The 17,660-nt window shown below is 52.1% G+C and overlaps 1 protein-coding gene across 1 annotated transcript in view; it reads right to left on the bottom strand.

The window, feature by feature from the left end:
• The window catches only part of syt17 (synaptotagmin XVII), a 96,554-nt gene extending 84,423 nt beyond the window's left edge, over nucleotides 1–12,131 (bottom strand). Inside the window, exon 1 of the mRNA XM_038820855.1 lies at nucleotides 12,055–12,131. Within this exon, the coding sequence (XP_038676783.1) occupies nucleotides 12,055–12,131 (77 nt within the window). The remainder of the gene's footprint in view (nucleotides 1–12,054) is intronic.
• Between the last annotated feature and the right edge of the window lie 5,529 nt (nucleotides 12,132–17,660).

Genomic DNA, 17,660 nt, shown 5'->3' with positions numbered 1-17,660 from the left:
TTCCAGTTTCTCCCCTTGGGCATCCAGTTCTCCTCCAATCTGGTCAGGGCCTGCTGCACCCCTGACATGGCCCTGGCCACTGCTGCCTGTACTGCAGCCTCTGCGTCTGCTTTCCCCTCTGCCTTGTTACCTGCAGCTGCTCCCTCAGCACCTCGGGAAAGGCTGCCATCCAATTCCAGCCCCCCTCTAGCCCCGGGGGGGAGGGCACCTGTCTGTCCGGCTCTATTTGATGCGGCGATACTTCTGTTCCACCGCTTCGTGCGCTGATTCGCTCGCCTGAGCTGGCTCGCCCCTTGTCCCGTCTGCCTCTGGTGCCCCGTCTCCCTCTCCCTTGGCTCCCTTTTGGCATTTTTTCTCCCCCTTCCCTTTCATCTTTTCTTCTCTCCTTGTTTTTCTTTTCCCCCCTTTTCCGTCCCCTATTTTTTTTTGTTTCTTCCCTTTTTCTTCCCTCCTCCCTTCTCTCCTTTACCACTTTATTTTTTCTCTTTTATAGAACTCCTCTCAGGTAGGCTTGCTTTGGGTGCGAAAAGAGATTGCAGAAATAATATATCCCCCCCCTCTCTTTAACAGTTTTCTTTTCAGAGTTTTGTTTTTGTAAAAGTTCTTTTTTTCTTCCTTTCCCCTCACTGACCCAGGGTAGAGAGAGAGACAGAGAGAGAGGCTTCCGGTCCGGAGTCCCTTTGTTCCTGCCTCGTGGTGGTTGCTGCCGGTTGGGGGGGGGGGGGGGGAGGGGCATTGCACCCCGCGCTCTCCCAGTGGGGGGGGGGGGGCTGGGGGCTGGGGGGGGGGGTGGGGGGGTTGGGTCGCTGGTCGCTCCTCCGTTCCCTCCACTCCGCAGGCTCGGCCCTGCTTCGGTCCGGGCCGCTGCCACTCCGCTCCTGGCCTGCGCTCTGGCGCCGTGGCGGGGGGGGTGGACCTGCCGCCGCCGGATCGCTCCTCCACCGAGGTTCCCCAGCCACCAATTTCGCCGGGGGGGGGAGGGTTTGTATCTTCCCCTTCCCTGCTCTTCCCGCTGCGGAGAAAAAGGCCCCGACCTCGTTGCCCTGCGGGAGCCCCTCTCTGTGCGACCGCTCTGCTCGCCCCACTGCAATGACGTTACTGTGAAAAGCCCCTAGTCACCACATTTTGGCGCCTGTTCGGGTACACAGAGGGAGAATTCAGAATGTCCAAATTACTTAACAAGCACGTCTTTCAGGACTTGTGGTAGTAAATTGGAGCACCCGGAGGAAACCCACGCCGACACGGGGAGGACGTGCAGACTCCGCACAGACAGTGACCCAGCCGGGAATCGAACCTGGGACCCTGGCGCTTTGAAGCAACAGTGCTAACCACTGTGCTACTGCAGTGGCAAAACTGAGATTGCAATGGATTGAATTAAAAGGCTGGAGCCAACATGAATAGTGCTTGGGAGTGACATTGAAGCCTGACCACAAACCACTTCAAAGCATTTTCCTCAAACTGCTACAACCTGCCCAGAGTGTCGATGAAAAATGTGACTTCACTTACAGGGCAAAAAACTGGAGTCGATTTTATATCAGTTTCAGTGTTGATTATTCTGCCAGTCAAATACATAAGGAGCAGGCGGAGTTCTAACCAGTGATTACTCATAGCTCCCATATTGTAAAGCAGCTTTGCCAATTAAAAACACCTTGAAGCCAAATTTTAAACAAACAAAGTAATCCCACAAATATTGATGTGGTACAATAGTTGCCAAAGTAAATTTATTATGAAGTATTCACATCCTTATTTCCATGAATATACCATGGAAATATCAACCAATAGAACCTTATTATGACATCTTCAAAACCTAACACCACAGTCTGGGAAAGTAAAAACAGAGTACGAAAAATAAGCTTGAACTATGCTCCATCTGGTTTGTCTCTATCTGTGATAGCAAAGTGCTTATTTCACAATTAAAACTTTCCTACACTTCGCTGAATCATTATCGGTTGAAATCCATTAATAGAGTCCAGCTTGTGTGTAGCAAGATAACAACGGGGGCTGGAGCCAGAAACAGCCTATCAGGGGGTCAGTACTGGGGGAGTGCCGCTGTGACAGAGGGTCAGTGCTGAGGGAGTGCTGCACTGTCAGAGGGTCAGTGGTGAGGGAGTGCCGCACTGTCAGAGGGTCAGTACTGAGGGAGTGCTGCACTGTCAGAGGGTCAGTACTGAGGGAGTGCCGCACTGTCAGAGGGTCAGTACTGAGGGAGTGCCTCACTGTCAGAGGGTCAGTACTGAGGGAGTGCCGCACTGTCAGAGGGGTCAGTACTGAGGGAGTGCCGCACTGTCAGAGGGTCAGTGCTGAGGGAGTGCTGCACTGTCAGAGGGGTCAGTACTGAGGGAGTGCTGCACTGTCAGAGGGTCAGTACTGAGGGAGTGCTGCACTGTCAGAGGGTCACTACTGAGGGAGCGCTGCACTGCCAGAGGGTCAGTACCGAGGGAGTGCCGCACTGTCAAAAGGTCAGTACTGAGGGAGTGCTGCACTGTCAGAGGGTCAGTACTGAGGGAGCCGCACTGTCAGAGGGTCAGTACTGAGGGAGTGCCGCACTGTCAGAGGGTCAGTACTGGGGGAGTGCTGCACTGTCAGAGGGTCAGTACTGAGGGAGTGCTACACTGTCAGAGGGTCAGTACTGAGGGAGTGCCGAACTGTCAGAGGGTCAGTACTGAGGGAGTGCCGCACTGTCAGAGGGTCAGTACTGAGGGAGTGCCTCACTGTCAGAGGGTCAGTACTGAGGGAGTGCCGCACTGTCAGAGGGGTCAGTACTGAGGGAGTGCCGCACTGTCAGAGGGTCAGTGCTGAGGGAGTGCCGCACTGTCAGAGGGGTCGGTACTGAGGGAGTGCTGCACTGTCAGAGGGTCAGTACTGAGGGAGTGCTGCACTGTCAGAGGGTCAGTACTGGGGGAGTGCCGCTGTGACAGAGGGTCAGTACTGAGGGAGCGCTGCACTGTCAGAGGGTCAGTACTGAGGGAGTGCAGCACTGTCAGAGGGTCAGTACTGAGGGAGTGCTGCACTGTCAGAGGGTCAGTACTGAGGGAGTGCTGCACTGTCAGAGGGTCAGTACTGAGGGAGTGCTGCACTGTCAGAGGGTCAGTACTGAGGGAGCCGCACAGTCAGAGGGTCAGTACTGGGGGAGTGCTGCACTGTCAGAGGGTCAGTACTGAGGGAGTGCTACACTGTCAGAGGGTCAGTACTGAGGGAGTGCCGCACTGTCAGAGGGTAAGTACTGAGGGAGTGCCGCACTGTCAGAGGGTCAGTATAGAGGGAGTGCCGCACTGTCAGAGGGTCAGTACTGAGGGAGAGCTGCACTGTCAGAGGGTCAGTATTGAGGGAGTGCTGTACTGTCAGAGGGTCAGTACTGAGGGAGTGCTGCACTGTCAGAGGGTCAGTACTGGGGGAGTGCTGCACTGTCAGAGGGTCAGTATTGAGGGAGAGCTGCACTGTCAGAGGGTCAGTATTGACGGAGTGCTGTACTGTCAGAGGGTCAGTACTGAGGGAGTGCTACACTGTCAGAGGGTCAGTACTGAGGGAGTGCCGAACTGTCAGAGGGTCAGTACTGAGGGAGTGCCGCACTGTCAGAGGGTCAGTACTGAGGGAGTGCCTCACTGTCAGAGGGTCAGTACTGAGGGAGTGCCGCACTGTCAGAGGGGTCAGTACTGAGGGAGTGCCGCACTGTCAGAGGGTCAGTGCTGAGGGAGTGCCGCACTGTCAGAGGGGTCGGTACTGAGGGAGTGCTGCACTGTCAGAGGGTCAGTACTGAGGGAGTGCTGCACTGTCAGAGGGTCAGTACTGGGGGAGTGCCGCTGTGACAGAGGGTCAGTACTGAGGGAGCGCTGCACTGTCAGAGGGTCAGTACTGAGGGAGTGCAGCACTGTCAGAGGGTCAGTACTGAGGGAGTGCTGCACTGTCAGAGGGTCAGTACTGAGGGAGTGCTGCACTGTCAGAGGGTCAGTACTGAGGGAGTGCTGCACTGTCAGAGGGTCAGTACTGAGGGAGCCGCACAGTCAGAGGGTCAGTACTGGGGGAGTGCTGCACTGTCAGAGGGTCAGTACTGAGGGAGTGCTACACTGTCAGAGGGTCAGTACTGAGGGAGTGCCGCACTGTCAGAGGGTAAGTACTGAGGGAGTGCCGCACTGTCAGAGGGTCAGTATAGAGGGAGTGCCGCACTGTCAGAGGGTCAGTACTGAGGGAGAGCTGCACTGTCAGAGGGTCAGTATTGAGGGAGTGCTGTACTGTCAGAGGGTCAGTACTGAGGGAGTGCTGCACTGTCAGAGGGTCAGTACTGGGGGAGTGCTGCACTGTCAGAGGGTCAGTATTGAGGGAGAGCTGCACTGTCAGAGGGTCAGTATTGACGGAGTGCTGTACTGTCAGAGGGTCAGTACTGAGGGAGTGCCGCACTGTCAGAGGGTCAGTGCTGAGGGAGTGCCGCACTGTCAGAGGATCAGTACTGAGTGAGTGCCGCACTGTCAGAGGGTCAGTACTGAGGGAGTGCTGCACTGTCAGAGGGTCAGTACTGGGGGAGTGCCGCACTGTCAGAGGGTCAGTACTGAGGGAGTGCCGCACTGTCAGAGGGTCAGTACTGAGGGAGTGCTGCACTGTCAGAGGGTCAGTACTGAGGGAGTGCTGCACTGTCAGAGGGTCAGTACTGAGGGAGCGCTGCACTGTCAGAGGGTCAGTACTGAGGGAGCGCCGCACTGTCAGAGGGTCAGTACTGAGGGAGCGCTGCACTGTCAGAGGGTCAGTACTGAGGGAGCGCCGCACTGTCAGAGGGTCAGTACTGAGGGAGTGCTGCACTGTCAGAGGGTCAGTACTGAGGGAGTGCCGAACTATCAGAGGGTCAGTATTGAGGGAGCGCCGCACTGTCAGAGGGTCAGTACTGAGGGAGTGCCGAACTATCAGATGGTCAGTATTGAGGGAGCGCTGCACTTTCAGAGCGTCAGTACTGAGGGAGCGCCGCACTGTCAGAGGGTCAGTACTGAGGGAGTGCTGCACTGTCAGAGGGTCAGTACTGGGGGAGTGCCGCACTGTCAGAGGGTCAGTACTGAGGGAGTGCCGCACTGTCAGAGGGTCATTATTGAGGGAGCGCTGCACTGTCAGAGGGTCAGTACTGAGGGAGTGCCGCACTGTCAGACGGTCAGTACTGAGGGAGTGCCGCACTGTCAGAGGGTCAGTACTGAGGGAGTGCCGCACTGTCAGAGGGTCAGTACTGAGGGAGTGACGCAGTGCCAGAGGGTCAGTACTGAGGGAGTGCTGCACTGTCAGATGGTCAGTACTGAGGGAGTGCCGCACTGTCAGAGGGTCAGTACTGAGGGAGTGCTGCACTGTCAGAGGGTCAGTACTGAGGGAGTGACGCAGTGCCAGAGGGTCAGTACTGAGGGAGTGCTGCACTGTCAGAGGGTCAGTACTGAGGGAGAGCTGCACTGTCAGAGGGTCAGTATTGACGGAGTGCTGTACTGTCAGAGGGTCAGTACTGAGGGAGTGCCGCACTGTCAGAGGGTCAGTGCTGAGGGAGTGCCGCACTGTCAGAGGATCAGTACTGAGTGAGTGCCGCACTGTGGGTGGGTTAGTACTGAGGGAGTGCCGCACTGTCAGAGGGTCAGTACTGAGGGAGTGCCGCACTGTCAGAGAGTCAGTACTGAGGGAGTGCTGCACTGTCAGAGGGTCAGTACTGGGGGAGTGCCGCACTGTCAGAGGGTCAGTACTGAGGGAGTGCCGCACTGTCAGAGGGTCAGTACTGAGGGAGTGCTGCACTGTCAGAGGGTCAGTACTGAGGGAGTGCTGCACTGTCAGAGGGTCAGTACTGAGGGAGCGCTGCACTGTCAGTGGGTCAGTACTGAGGGAGTGCTGCACTGTCAGTGGGTCAGTACTGAGGGAGTGCTGCACTGTCAGAGGGTCAGTACTGAGGGAGTGCCGCACTGTCAGAGGGTCAGTACTGAGGGAGCGCTGCACTGTCAGAGGGTCAGTACTGAGGGAGCGCCGCACTGTCAGAGGGTCAGTGCTGAGGGAGCGCCGCACTGTCAGAGGGTCAGTACTGAGGGAGTGCCGCACTGTCAGAGGGTCAGTACTGAGGGAGTGCCGAACTATCAGAGGGTCAGTATTGAGGGAGCGCCGCACTGTCAGAGGGTCAGTACTGAGGGAGTGCCGAACTGTCAGAGGGTCAGTATTGAGGGAGCGCTGCACTTTCAGAGGGTCAGTACTAAGGGAGCGCCGCACTGTCAGAGAGTCAGTACTGAGGGAGTGCTGCACTGTCAGAGGGTCAGTACTGGGGAGTGCCGCACTGTCAGAGGGTCAGTACTGAGGGAGTGCCGCACTGTCAGAGGGTCATTATTGAGGGAGCGCTGCACTGTCAGAGGGTCAGTACTGAGGGAGTGCCGCACTGTCAGAGGGTCAGTACTGAGGGAGTGCCGCACTGTCAGAGGGTCAGTACTGAGGGAGCGCTGCACTGTCGGAGGGTTAGTACTGAGGGAGTGACGCAGTGCCAGAGGGTCAGTACTGAGGGAGTGACGCAGTGCCAGAGGGTCAGTGCTGAGGGAGTGCTGCACTGTCAGAGGGTCAGTACTGAGGGAGTGCCGCACTGTCAGAGGGTCAGTACTGAGGGAGTGCTGCACTGTCAGAGGGTCAGTACTGAGGGAGTGCTGCACTGTCAGAGGGTCAGTACTGAGGGAGTGCTTTTAAATGAGATATTAAACCAAGAGCCTGGTCACTATTTATCCCTCAATCATCATCACAGAGAAATAGTTTATTTGGTCAGTAATGTACTGTTAACCATACATTCAGAATGGCGTGGATGGATTGCTGATATTGGCCGATGATGCTGATACAATCAAATCAGATTGGGAAAGGAAATTTATCCCCCTAATTTTGCAAACCCACCTGGCCCATTCCCATCACACAGGAGGCTCTGATATGTTCTCCCGATTCATTCTGAACAAGAGAAAGCTGGGATTTACAATGAGATTGGCCTCCCTGGCTCACCAAGCATTTATGGCCCATCCCTAATTGTGCTGGAGAAGGTGGTGGTGAGCTGTAGCAGTCCACGTGGTGTAGGGTAGGGTGGGCAGACCAGGAGTTTGACCCTGGACAGTGAAGGAACAGCGATATATTTCCAGGATGAGGAGTATCTTGGAGGGGAACTTGCAGTTTGTGGGGTCCCCATTGTATCTACTGTCCTTTAAGTGTGAAAATAGATAACTCCCCTTGGTTGGATGGGATTTATCCTAGGATTCTCTGGGAAGCCAGGGAGGAGATTGCTGAGCCTTTGGCTTTAATCTTTATGTCATCATTGTCGACAGGAATAGTGCCGGAAGACTGGAGGATAGCAAATGTCCCCTTGTACAAGAAGGGGAGTAGAGACAACCCCGGTAACTATAGACCAGTGAGCCTTACTTCTGTTGTGGGAAAAGTATTGCAAAGGTTTATAAGTGATAGGATGTATAATCATCTGGAAAGATATAATTTTATTAGCGATAGTCAACACGGTTTTGTGAAGGGTAGGTCGTGCCTTACAAACCTTATTGAGTTCTTTGAGAAGGTGACCAAACAGGTGGATGAGGGTAAAGCAGTTGATGTGGTGTATATGGATTTCAGTAAAGTGTTTGATAAGGTTCCCCACGGTAGGCTATTGCAGAAAATACGGAGGCATGGGATTCAGGGTGATTTAGCAGTTTGGGTCAGAAATTGGCTAGCTGGAAGAAGACAAAGGGTGGTGGTTGATGGGAAATGTTCAGCCTGAAGTTCAGTTAATAGTGGTGTACCACAAGGATCTGTTTTGAGGCCACTGCTATTTGTCATTTTTATAAATGACCTGGGGGAGGGTGTAGAAGGATGGGTGAGTAAATTTGCAGATGACACTAAAGTCGGTGGAGTTGTGGACAGTGCGGAAGGATGTTACAAGTTACAGAGGGACATAGATAAGCTGCAGAGCTGGGCTGACAGGTGGCAAATGGAGTTTAATGCAGAAAAGTGTGAGGTGATTCATTTTGGAAGGAATAACAGGAAGACAGAGTACTGGGCCAATGGTAAGATTCTTGGTAGTGTGGATGAGCAGAGAGATCTCGGTATCATAGAACATAGAACATAGAACAGTACAGCACAGAACAGGCCCTTCGGCCCTCGATGTTGTGCCGAGCAATGATCACCCTACTTAAACCCACGTAACCCGTATACCCGTAACCCAACAATCCCCCCATTAACCTTACACTACGGGCAATTTAGCATGGCCAATCCACCTAACCCGCACATCTTTGGACTGTGGGAGGAAACCGGAGCACCCGGAGGAAACCCACGCACACACGGGGAGGACGTGCAGACTCCACACAGACAGTGACCCAGCCGGGAATCGAACCTGGGACTCTGGAGCTGTGAAGCATTGATGCTAACCACCATGCTACCGTGATGCTACCATCCATTTACATAGATCCCTGAAAGTTGACACCCAGGTTGATAGGGTTGTTAAGAAGGCGTACGGTGTGTTAGCTTTTATTGGTAGAGGGATTGAGTTTCGGAGCCATGTGGTCATGTTGCAGTTGTACAAAACTCTGATGCGGCCGCATTTGGAGTATTGCGTGCAGTTCTGGTCGCCGCATTATAGGAAGGACGTGGAAGCTTTGGAAAGGGTGCAGAGGAGATTTACCAGGATGTTGCCTGGTATGGAGGGAAAATCTTATGAGGAAAGGCTGAGGAACTTGACGCTGTTTTCATTAGAGAGAAGAAGGTTAAGAGGTGACTTAATTGAGGCATACAAGATGATCAGAGGATTAAATAGGGTGGACAGTGAGAGCCTTTTTCCTCGGATGGTGATGTCTAGCACGAGGGGAGATAGATATAGGACAGATGCCAGAGGTAGGTTCTTTACTCAGAGAGTAGTAAGGGCGTGGAATGCCCTGCCTACAACAGTAGTGGACTCGCCAACACTAAGGGCATTTAAATGGTCATTGGATAGATATATGGATGATAAGGGAATAGTGTAGATGGGCTTTAGAGGGGTTTGACAGGTCGGCCCAACATCGAGGGCCGAAGGGCCTGTACTGCGCTGTAATGTTCTATGTTCTATGTTCTCTCCCAGATGGGAGGGATTGCCGGTTTGGAAGGTGCGGTCGAAGGAGCCTTGGTGAGTTGCTGCAGTGCATCGTTTAGATGGTGTACACGGCTGCCATTGTACATGGAATCCCTACAGTGCAGGAGACCTTTTGGTCTATCCGGTCTGCACTGATCCTCTTACAGAGCACTCGACCTAGGCCCACTCCCCAGCTATAATCCAGGCTTACTATCCCTGTAACCCTGCGCATTGATCATGACTGATCCACCGAACCTGCATCTCTTTGGACTGTCGGAGGAAACCGGAGCATCCTGGGAACATGCCAACTCCATACAGGCAGTCAGCCAAGTTGGAATTGAACCCAGATCCCTGGTGTTGTGAGGCAGCAGTGCTAACCACTGTGCTACACATAGAGCATCATTGGTTGAGGGTGTAAATGTGAAGGTGTTGGATGCGCTGCCTATCAAATAGGCAGTATTGTTCTGGGTGGTGTTGAGCTTCTTGAGTGTTGTTGGAGCTGCATTCTTCCAGGCAAGTGGAGAGCATTCCATCACACTCCTGACTTGGACCCTGGAGATAGTGGCAGGTAGGATGTGAGTTACTCACCGCAGAATTCGCAGCCTTTGACCTGTTCTGGTAGCCACAGTATTTATGCGGCTAGTCCAGTTCAGTTCTGGTCAATGGTAACCCCCAGGATGTTGATTGTGGGGGATTCAGCAATGGTAATGCCATTGAATGTCAAGGGGCGATGGTTAGATTCACTCGGTCATTGCCTGGCACTTGTGTGGCGCAAATATAACTTGCCTCTTGTCAGCCGAAGCCTGGAAATTGTCCAGATCTTGCTGCATTTGGACAGGGACTGCTTTGTTATCTGAGGAGTTGTGAATGGTGCTGAACATTGTGCAGTCATCCGCAAATATTCCAACTCCTGACCTTATGATGGAAGGAAGGTCATTGATGAAGCAGCTGAAGCTGGTGGGGCCTAGGACACTCCCTTGGGCAACTCCTGCTGTGATATCCTGGATCTGAGATGATCAACCTTCAACCACTTTCAAAGTCTTTTAGCTTTGACAAAGGGTCATCTGGACTTGAAACGTTAGCTCTTTTCTCTCCGTACTGATGCTGCCAGACCTGTTGAGATTTTCCAGCATTTTCTCTTTGGTTTCAGATTCTAGAATCCGCAGTAATTTGCTTTTAACCACAATCATCTTCCTTTGTGCTGGGTATGACTCCAACCAGTTCCCCCCCTGATTCCCATTGACTCCTGTTTTGCTAGGGCTCCTTGATGCCACACTCGGTCAAATGCTGCCTTGATGTCAAAGGGCAGTCACTCTCACCTCACTTCTGGCATTCAGCTCTATTGTCCATGTTTGAACCAAGGCTGTAATGAGGTCAGGAGCTGAGTGACCTGGCGAAACCCAAACTGAGTGTCCGTGAGCAGGTTATTGCTGAGTAAGTGCCGCTTGATAACACTGTTGATGACTCCTTCCATCACTTTGCTGATGATGGAGAGTAGACTGATAGGGCGGTAATTGGCTGGGTTGGATTTGTCCTGTTTCTTGTGTACAGGACACACTTGGGCAATTTTCCACATTGCTGGGTAGATGCCAGTGTTGTAGCTGTACTGGGACAGCTTGGCTAGGGGTACGGCAGGTTCTGGAGCACACGTCTTTTGCTGGAATATTGTCAGGACCCAGAGCTTTTTCCAGTGCCTTCAGCTGTTTCTTGATATCGCGTGGGGTGAATCAAATTGGCTAAAGACTGACATCTGTGATGCTGGAGACTAAAGATCAAAATAAAGATAAATAATATCTTGGAAGAGTGGAATTTTATTACAAGGCTATAATTAATTGAAGAGTTTAAATGAATTGTGTCACAACATCAAAGCTCATATGGTTCGTGAATTTCATTGAATGAAATGAAAATCACTTATTGTCGCAAGTAGGCTTCAAATGAAGTTGCTGTGAAAAGCCCCTAGTCACCACATTCTGGCACCTGTTCAGGGAGGCTGGTATGGAAATCGAACCGTGCTGCTGGCTTGGTAAACCAGCGATTTAGCCGTGTGCTAAACAGCCCCTATATGCTAAACATTGGAACCTTGATCTTGTGATATAGAATCAGAGAATCAGAGAATTTCTACAGTGCAGAAGGAGGACATTCGGCCCATCGAGTCTGCACCAACCCTCTGAAAGAGCACCATACCTAGGCCCACTCCCCTGCCCTATCCCCATAACCTCATAACCCCACCTAACCTGCACATCACCATACACCAAAGGGCAACTTAGCATGGCCAATCCACCTAACCTGCACATCTTTGGACTGTGGGAGGAAACCGGAGCACCCGGAGGAAACCCACGGGAGAACGTGCAGACTCGGCATGGACAGTCACCCGAGGCGGGAATTGAACCCAGGACCTTGCTGCTGTGACGCAGCAGTGCTAACCACTGTGCCACCGTGCTGGCCACATAGTAGCACTACACTTAAAAATAATATCAATTTTATATTAAAGGACCACGTGACCTATCACCCTGTCCCATTCTGCCATGCGTGACCTACATGCACCATTAACTGTTCCCTTCCCCACAGTTACTGCTGAAGAGATGCAGTAAATCCATATTTGCGTTACATTTTGATGATGTTTTCAGATTCCAATGACATTCTGTAAACAGGGACACATTCTGATGGCTTAACCTGACAGTTACATTTTAATATTTTGTACCACTGGGTTCTCCCTTCTCTAACGCAGACAGTAGAACGGAAATAGACATTACTGTCACTCCCAAACCTCGCCACTGTCCCATTTTCCACTTCACTTTGCCGGTTCTACCATCATGGCCGGGATTCTCCAGCTGTTGGAATTCACTTTTCCCGCTGGCAGCGCATCTCCGCCCGTGGATTTCCAGGCAGCGGCTTCAATGGGACAAGCAACGGGAAGAGAGAATCCCACCGCCAGCGAATGGTACGCCTCCGAGAAATACCGGGCTGGGGGAACCGGAAATTCCCGGCCAGATTTCACCAACCTCAACTGAAACCTCCAGCTGTTAATGTCGTAGAGGACTTGATTAATTGTGAAATCCCCTTGAACTCTGGGGACCATCATAATGGCAAAGACTATATTCCCTTTCTTTCAAAATAATAGGACTGCCAGAAATGTCTTCAACCTTTAAAAAAGGTTTAGCACAGTGGGCTAAATGGCTGGCTTTGAAAGCAGACCGAGGCACGCCAGCAGCACGGTTCGATTCCCGTACCATCCTCCCCGAACAGGCACCGGAATGTGGCGACTAGGGGCTTTTCACAGTAACTTAATTGAAGCCTACTCGTGACAATAAACAATTTTCATTTTTCATTTCAAAATAAAAGTTCCATCAATGTCATGAATGAAGATTAAGCTGCAGTTAAAATGCCACAAGGATATCAAATTGCCGTAAAATCTTTTTACATTTTTAAGATTCTTGATGTTCTGGCTGACTGTTTCTTTTGGCGACCATTCTGTTTAGATGATGATTGCTCGTGTTACAGGCAGGAAAGTGAAAGTTCAAACTCATTGATTTCCTCTTACTGTCTGGAATTAGAAGGTGTTTTGAGAAGAATAGTGGCAGAGTGTTTCCCCATCCCTCCATTTTCTGTATGATCCAATTTCACTGATAATACACAACACCCCCCAGTTAGGATTAACTTAGAGGGTTAGTTTATTTTACACATTCAAAACCTAGAAATAAGGAGTGTTCGCCACTTCCCATTCCGCACATTCACACAATAAAATAGGGATAGGGAACAGGAGTTTTGCCGCATAAAGACCACAGGAAAATTAAAATGAGACCATGTGAGTTCCAGAGTGCAAAGTCAGGGTCCTGGGGTGTTCCCTTTGCACTGGCAGTTCTGGTCCCATATGTTTCTGACTGGTTCAATGGTCTGAAAATCCTTGAAATGAATGACTCTGTTCCACGGTGGGCTTTTCCATGTTTAAACTAGTTGGCAGTCATTAATCAGAGATGTATAGAACCAAACAGACTTTGTGGAGTTGCAACTGCTTATCCAGGCCGGCTGCTGGAGTTCTGTCTGGCTGTCTGTTAAAATGTCCAAAAGGCCAGAGGCTTGAGTCATGTGACCTTCCCTCTCCGCAATGACTTCAGAAAGGATGTTTATCCAGTGTCTTCAATTGGCTTTAATTCCAGGGTTGATATCGTCTCAACCAGTAGTTATTGAAAACGATACCAGCTCACCTTCTGGGATTTGGGGAGCTATTGTCCCAACAGACTCACTGACTCCACCAATAAGGTTGGCTTATCAAATGCAAATTACATCACTGTAGCTCTCTTTGATGTTGGTCTGACCAGGTCCAGGTGTGATATGAGTCTGTTAGCAGCTCTCAAGGCGACATTCCAGAAATAGAGAAAAATAATTATTTTGTCCAAATTCCTGGGGATAGCTCCCAGACAGAGGGCCGACTCCATGGTCAGGTGACTTGTGGCAGCCATCTTAATTTTCTTTGTTCAACAGAAAAAGATCCATTTTAAAAATAAATAGCAATAAGGAATTTGGGCGGCATTCTCCGTTTCAGCGGCTAAGTGCCGGTGCCAGTGGAGCATGTGTGGTCTTTTACGACCATATAATCTGCATGAAACCCTCACCGATTCTGGGACAGGTGAGGAGCGAGTACCAGCACTGGGTGAAACTCACTCCTCCCGCACTGAAAAGTGCTGGAGAATGGCCGCGCCCTGGGCCTTACATGCGCACGGCTGACCACCTGCAGCTGTCGCGACGTACAACATGGTGCCAGCCTTGCGTGGACCCGACCCGCCATCCGTGACCTCACAGCCCACCCCCTGGCCACCCTCCACCAGTCCTCCCAGTCCTCGCAGAAGCCCACCGGCCAGCAGCATGGATTCTGGCCAACTGTGGCGCTGCTGGACACGGTCCGCAGCATCCACGCCAGGTTCCCAAACGGCTGAGACCACATGTGTCCAGTGCCGTCGGCAACTCGGCCCATCGGGGGCGGAGCATCGCGGGAGGGCTGGCCGATGATGCGGCAATGCCGTTGCAATGGCACACACCGCCATCCAGCCCCGATTTCGGTGTCGGAGCCCATTCTCCACCCAATCGCCAAACACGGCTTCCGTCCAAAGGTTTTCAACATATAGGGCCGGATTCTCCAAAAGGGATATATCCCTACGCCAGGGTAAAAACGCTGCCGTTTGTGGGCAGCATGGTAGCACAGTGGTTAGCACAGCTGATTCACAGCGCCAGGGACCCAGGTTCAATTACCGACTTGGGTCACTGTCTGTGCGGAGTCTGCACGTTCTCCCCGTGTCTGCGTGGGTTTCCTCCGGGTGCTCCGGTTTCCTCCCACAGTCCAAAGACGTACAGGTTGGGTGGATTGGCCATGATAAATTGCCCTTAGTGTCCAAAAAGATTGGGTGGTGTTGCTGGGTCACAGGGCTAGGGTGGAGGTGTGGGCTTGGGTAGGGTGCTCTTTCCAAGAGCCGGTGCAGACTTGATGGGCCGAATGGCCTCATTCTGCGCTGTAAATTCTATGATTCTATGTTTCATTCTTGACTTTCCTTGAAAAAGTCCAGAATGATCCTCCCATCTGCAAGGGGCTGGACCCCGGAGTGCTCCTCGCAGGTCTGGCTGCGGATACGGGGCCCTGCACTTCCAGTCAGGAGTCCGCGCATGCGCATGGCGGCGGCCTGCAGCGGAGGTGGCATGACCTCGAAGAGGTAGGCTCCCCGAGATGGCGCGTGCCCGCGGGTCTGTGACGCTCGATCGCCCCTCACCCCGCCTGAGTCCACAGCTTCCACCCGATGTTCCCGACAGGCAAAATGTGGTTAGAACCACGCCGTCGGGAACTCGGCCAGTTTTGCCCGGAGAATCGCTGGGGGGCCTCTGTCAATGACCCCCAGCCACGCCGCATAATCCGTGCGCGAGCGAAAGCTGCACCAGCCACGATCCACGAATTCTCCGCCCCCGGTACAGCGATATGGTGAAGAATTGGGCGCCAGGGGTAAAACAGGATTGATGCCTGCTCCAACCCCCCCCCACCCCAAACCCCCCCACCCCAACCCCCCCACCCCAACCCCCCACCCCAACCCCCCCCACCCCAAACCCCCCCACCCCAAACCCCCCACCCCACCCCCCCATCCCAACCCCCCACCCCAGCCCCCCACCCCAACCCCCACCCCAACCCCCCCATCCCAACCCCCCCAACCCCCCCACCCCCCCCACCCCAAACTCCCCCACCCCAAACCCCCCCACCCCAACCCCCCCACCCCAAACCCCCCCCAACCCCCCCCACCCCAAACCCCCCCCTATATAGAAGCTAGAGAGAAATCAAGACAGAGGCAGTGAAATAAAAATACTGTTGTAACACTCACCTGGGCAATACACCTGCTGGCTCAGACAGAGAAAAGCCCCTCAGATCGTTGAGCTGCAAGTCATTCATTAATTTCCCTCAGTGGGCTGCAATTGACAGCATCCACAGACACAGCTGTGAACCTTGCTTCATTCACCTCCCTTCCTGGATTAGTAGCTGTTACCACAATGTTTACAAACATCAACACTTCAAAGAGAGTCAATTGCATTCCTATCATCCCCCTTCACACTTGAGTGCTATTGAGATGCTGAACTTGAAATTGACAGCACTTAACTTTCTTTGAAGTGGTTGATGCTTGTAAACGTTGTCGTTTCAGCACTTTAAAGTTACTCATTCATGAAGGGAGATAAATGAAGCAAGCCTAACTAAAGGGACCCCCACAAAGACCCCTTCAGTAAAGGGACCCCCACAGGAACCCCCAAACTAAAGAGGCCACCACAGGGACCTCATAGATAAAGGGATTCCCCACAGATACCCCTTCCGGGACCAGTGTACACAGAGTCTTTGTTCTACTGTGAGTAAATCTTTTGTTTCTGACGCTTCCTGTGTGGCCCATTCCTTGAACTCAACATCATGTAAAAAAAAACAAGTAACTCAAGCCGTTGCCTGAAATAAATGACTTTGGTTTTTAAATCCTTTGCAAATCTCAGTTTGGTCTTTGATGAACACAAATATTTAACTGTTGCTGTATTAAAATGCTGCTGCTGGATTCTAGACTGCGCTACGTTAGCAGTGTTTCATTAAAACTGAGACATTTTATATTTGCTCTCAAATCAGCCAACCAAGCTGCTGGAAGTGGCAGTCGCCCAATCAGAGATGGGCTGATGATCGTGAGAGTTTTGTCAACATAGAACATAGAACATTACAGCGCAGTACAGGCCCTTCGGCCCTCTATGTTGCGCCGACCTGTCAGACCCCTCTAAAGCCCATCTACACTATTCCCTTATGGTCCATATGCCTATGCAATGACCATTTGAATGCGTTTAGTGTTGGCGAGGAAATGACTAACTCGCTCTGAGTATTCTGAGCCTGTGCACCTGATAGGCTCATGGAGCTAGTATAGATCTGATCATCTAAAAAGGCATAAATATTCTCATAAATATACAAAAATAAAGTTTAAAAATGTTTTGGGAAAGGACCTCCAGTGCCAGTATGTGGGAAGGGGTCACACGCAACATAGCTCCCACCAGACTCCTCGTTTCTTGTCCCTTTTCACCCGGTTTCCAGGGGTAATTTGTGGACAGACCCCCCCCGTCCCTTTGATAATGCTTTACAGGGTGTAAAAGACCACAAAAAAGGAATACTGAGGAGAATGGTACGAGCGGTAGCGCTTCAGCACAGTTTGGGAAGGTATGGAGTCCGTTGGGAACAAAGATAGCGGAGGCAAGTTCGATGGTGGATGAACTGACGGAGGTAATGGCAGCCGAATTTAAAAGGACACAGTCGCCAGTTAGTCTCATTGCTGATGGTGGAAGGGCCTGAGGGCAAAGGTCGAGGACCTGGAGAATAGGTCGACGAGGCAGAACCTCAGGATTGTGGGGTTGCCGGAGGGGGTGGAGGGCCTGAGGCCGGTTTCTGGGGGAGGAGAACCAGATTCCTCTCCTCGAGCTGGACAGGGCCCTCCGGTCACTCTGGGTGAAGTCACGACGAGCGGTGAAAGTGGTGCTATCGGACAAAGAGGTTGTCCCCGTCGGAGGGGATGGAGCAGGAGGACATTGTTGCATTAGGTGCCAAGAAGGCATTGACTGGGTAGGATGGGAATGTTTGTTTGTGATACTGTCAAAGTTTGGGATAGGGTTTTAATTTGTGCCGTGGGTCCAATTGTTGTATAAAGCTCCGAAGGCCTGTATCTGCAATCTGAGCTTGGAGTATTTTCAGTTGAACAGGAGAATGAGACAGGGGTGTTCTATGTCCCTCTCTTCTTTGTGTTGGCGATAGAACTTTTGGCCATTTCCCTGAGGGCTGCAGATAGGCGGAGGAGGATAATGAGGAGAGGGGGTGGAGCAGAGGTTGTCCCTTACGCTGGCCACCTTCCACTGTACGTGACAGACCTGATCCCCACCACGGGCAACAGAATGGCGCTGCTGAGGTGCATTGGCTCATTTTCAGGGTACAAATTGAACCTGGAGAAAAGGGAGTGTGTCCCGGTTACTCCCCCGGGGAGGGGGGTCAATCTGGGGGCAGTTGCCGTTCCACTTAGCGGGTTTGCAATTCAGATATCTGGGGGCTCAGGTAGATCAGGACTGGGCCTGG

Source organism: Scyliorhinus canicula, chromosome 15, assembly GCF_902713615.1.
Source record: "Scyliorhinus canicula chromosome 15, sScyCan1.1, whole genome shotgun sequence".
Lineage (NCBI taxonomy): Eukaryota > Metazoa > Chordata > Chondrichthyes > Carcharhiniformes > Scyliorhinidae > Scyliorhinus > Scyliorhinus canicula.
Note: the sequence above shows the minus strand (reverse complement) of the source record. Positions and strands in the feature narration are given on the sequence as shown.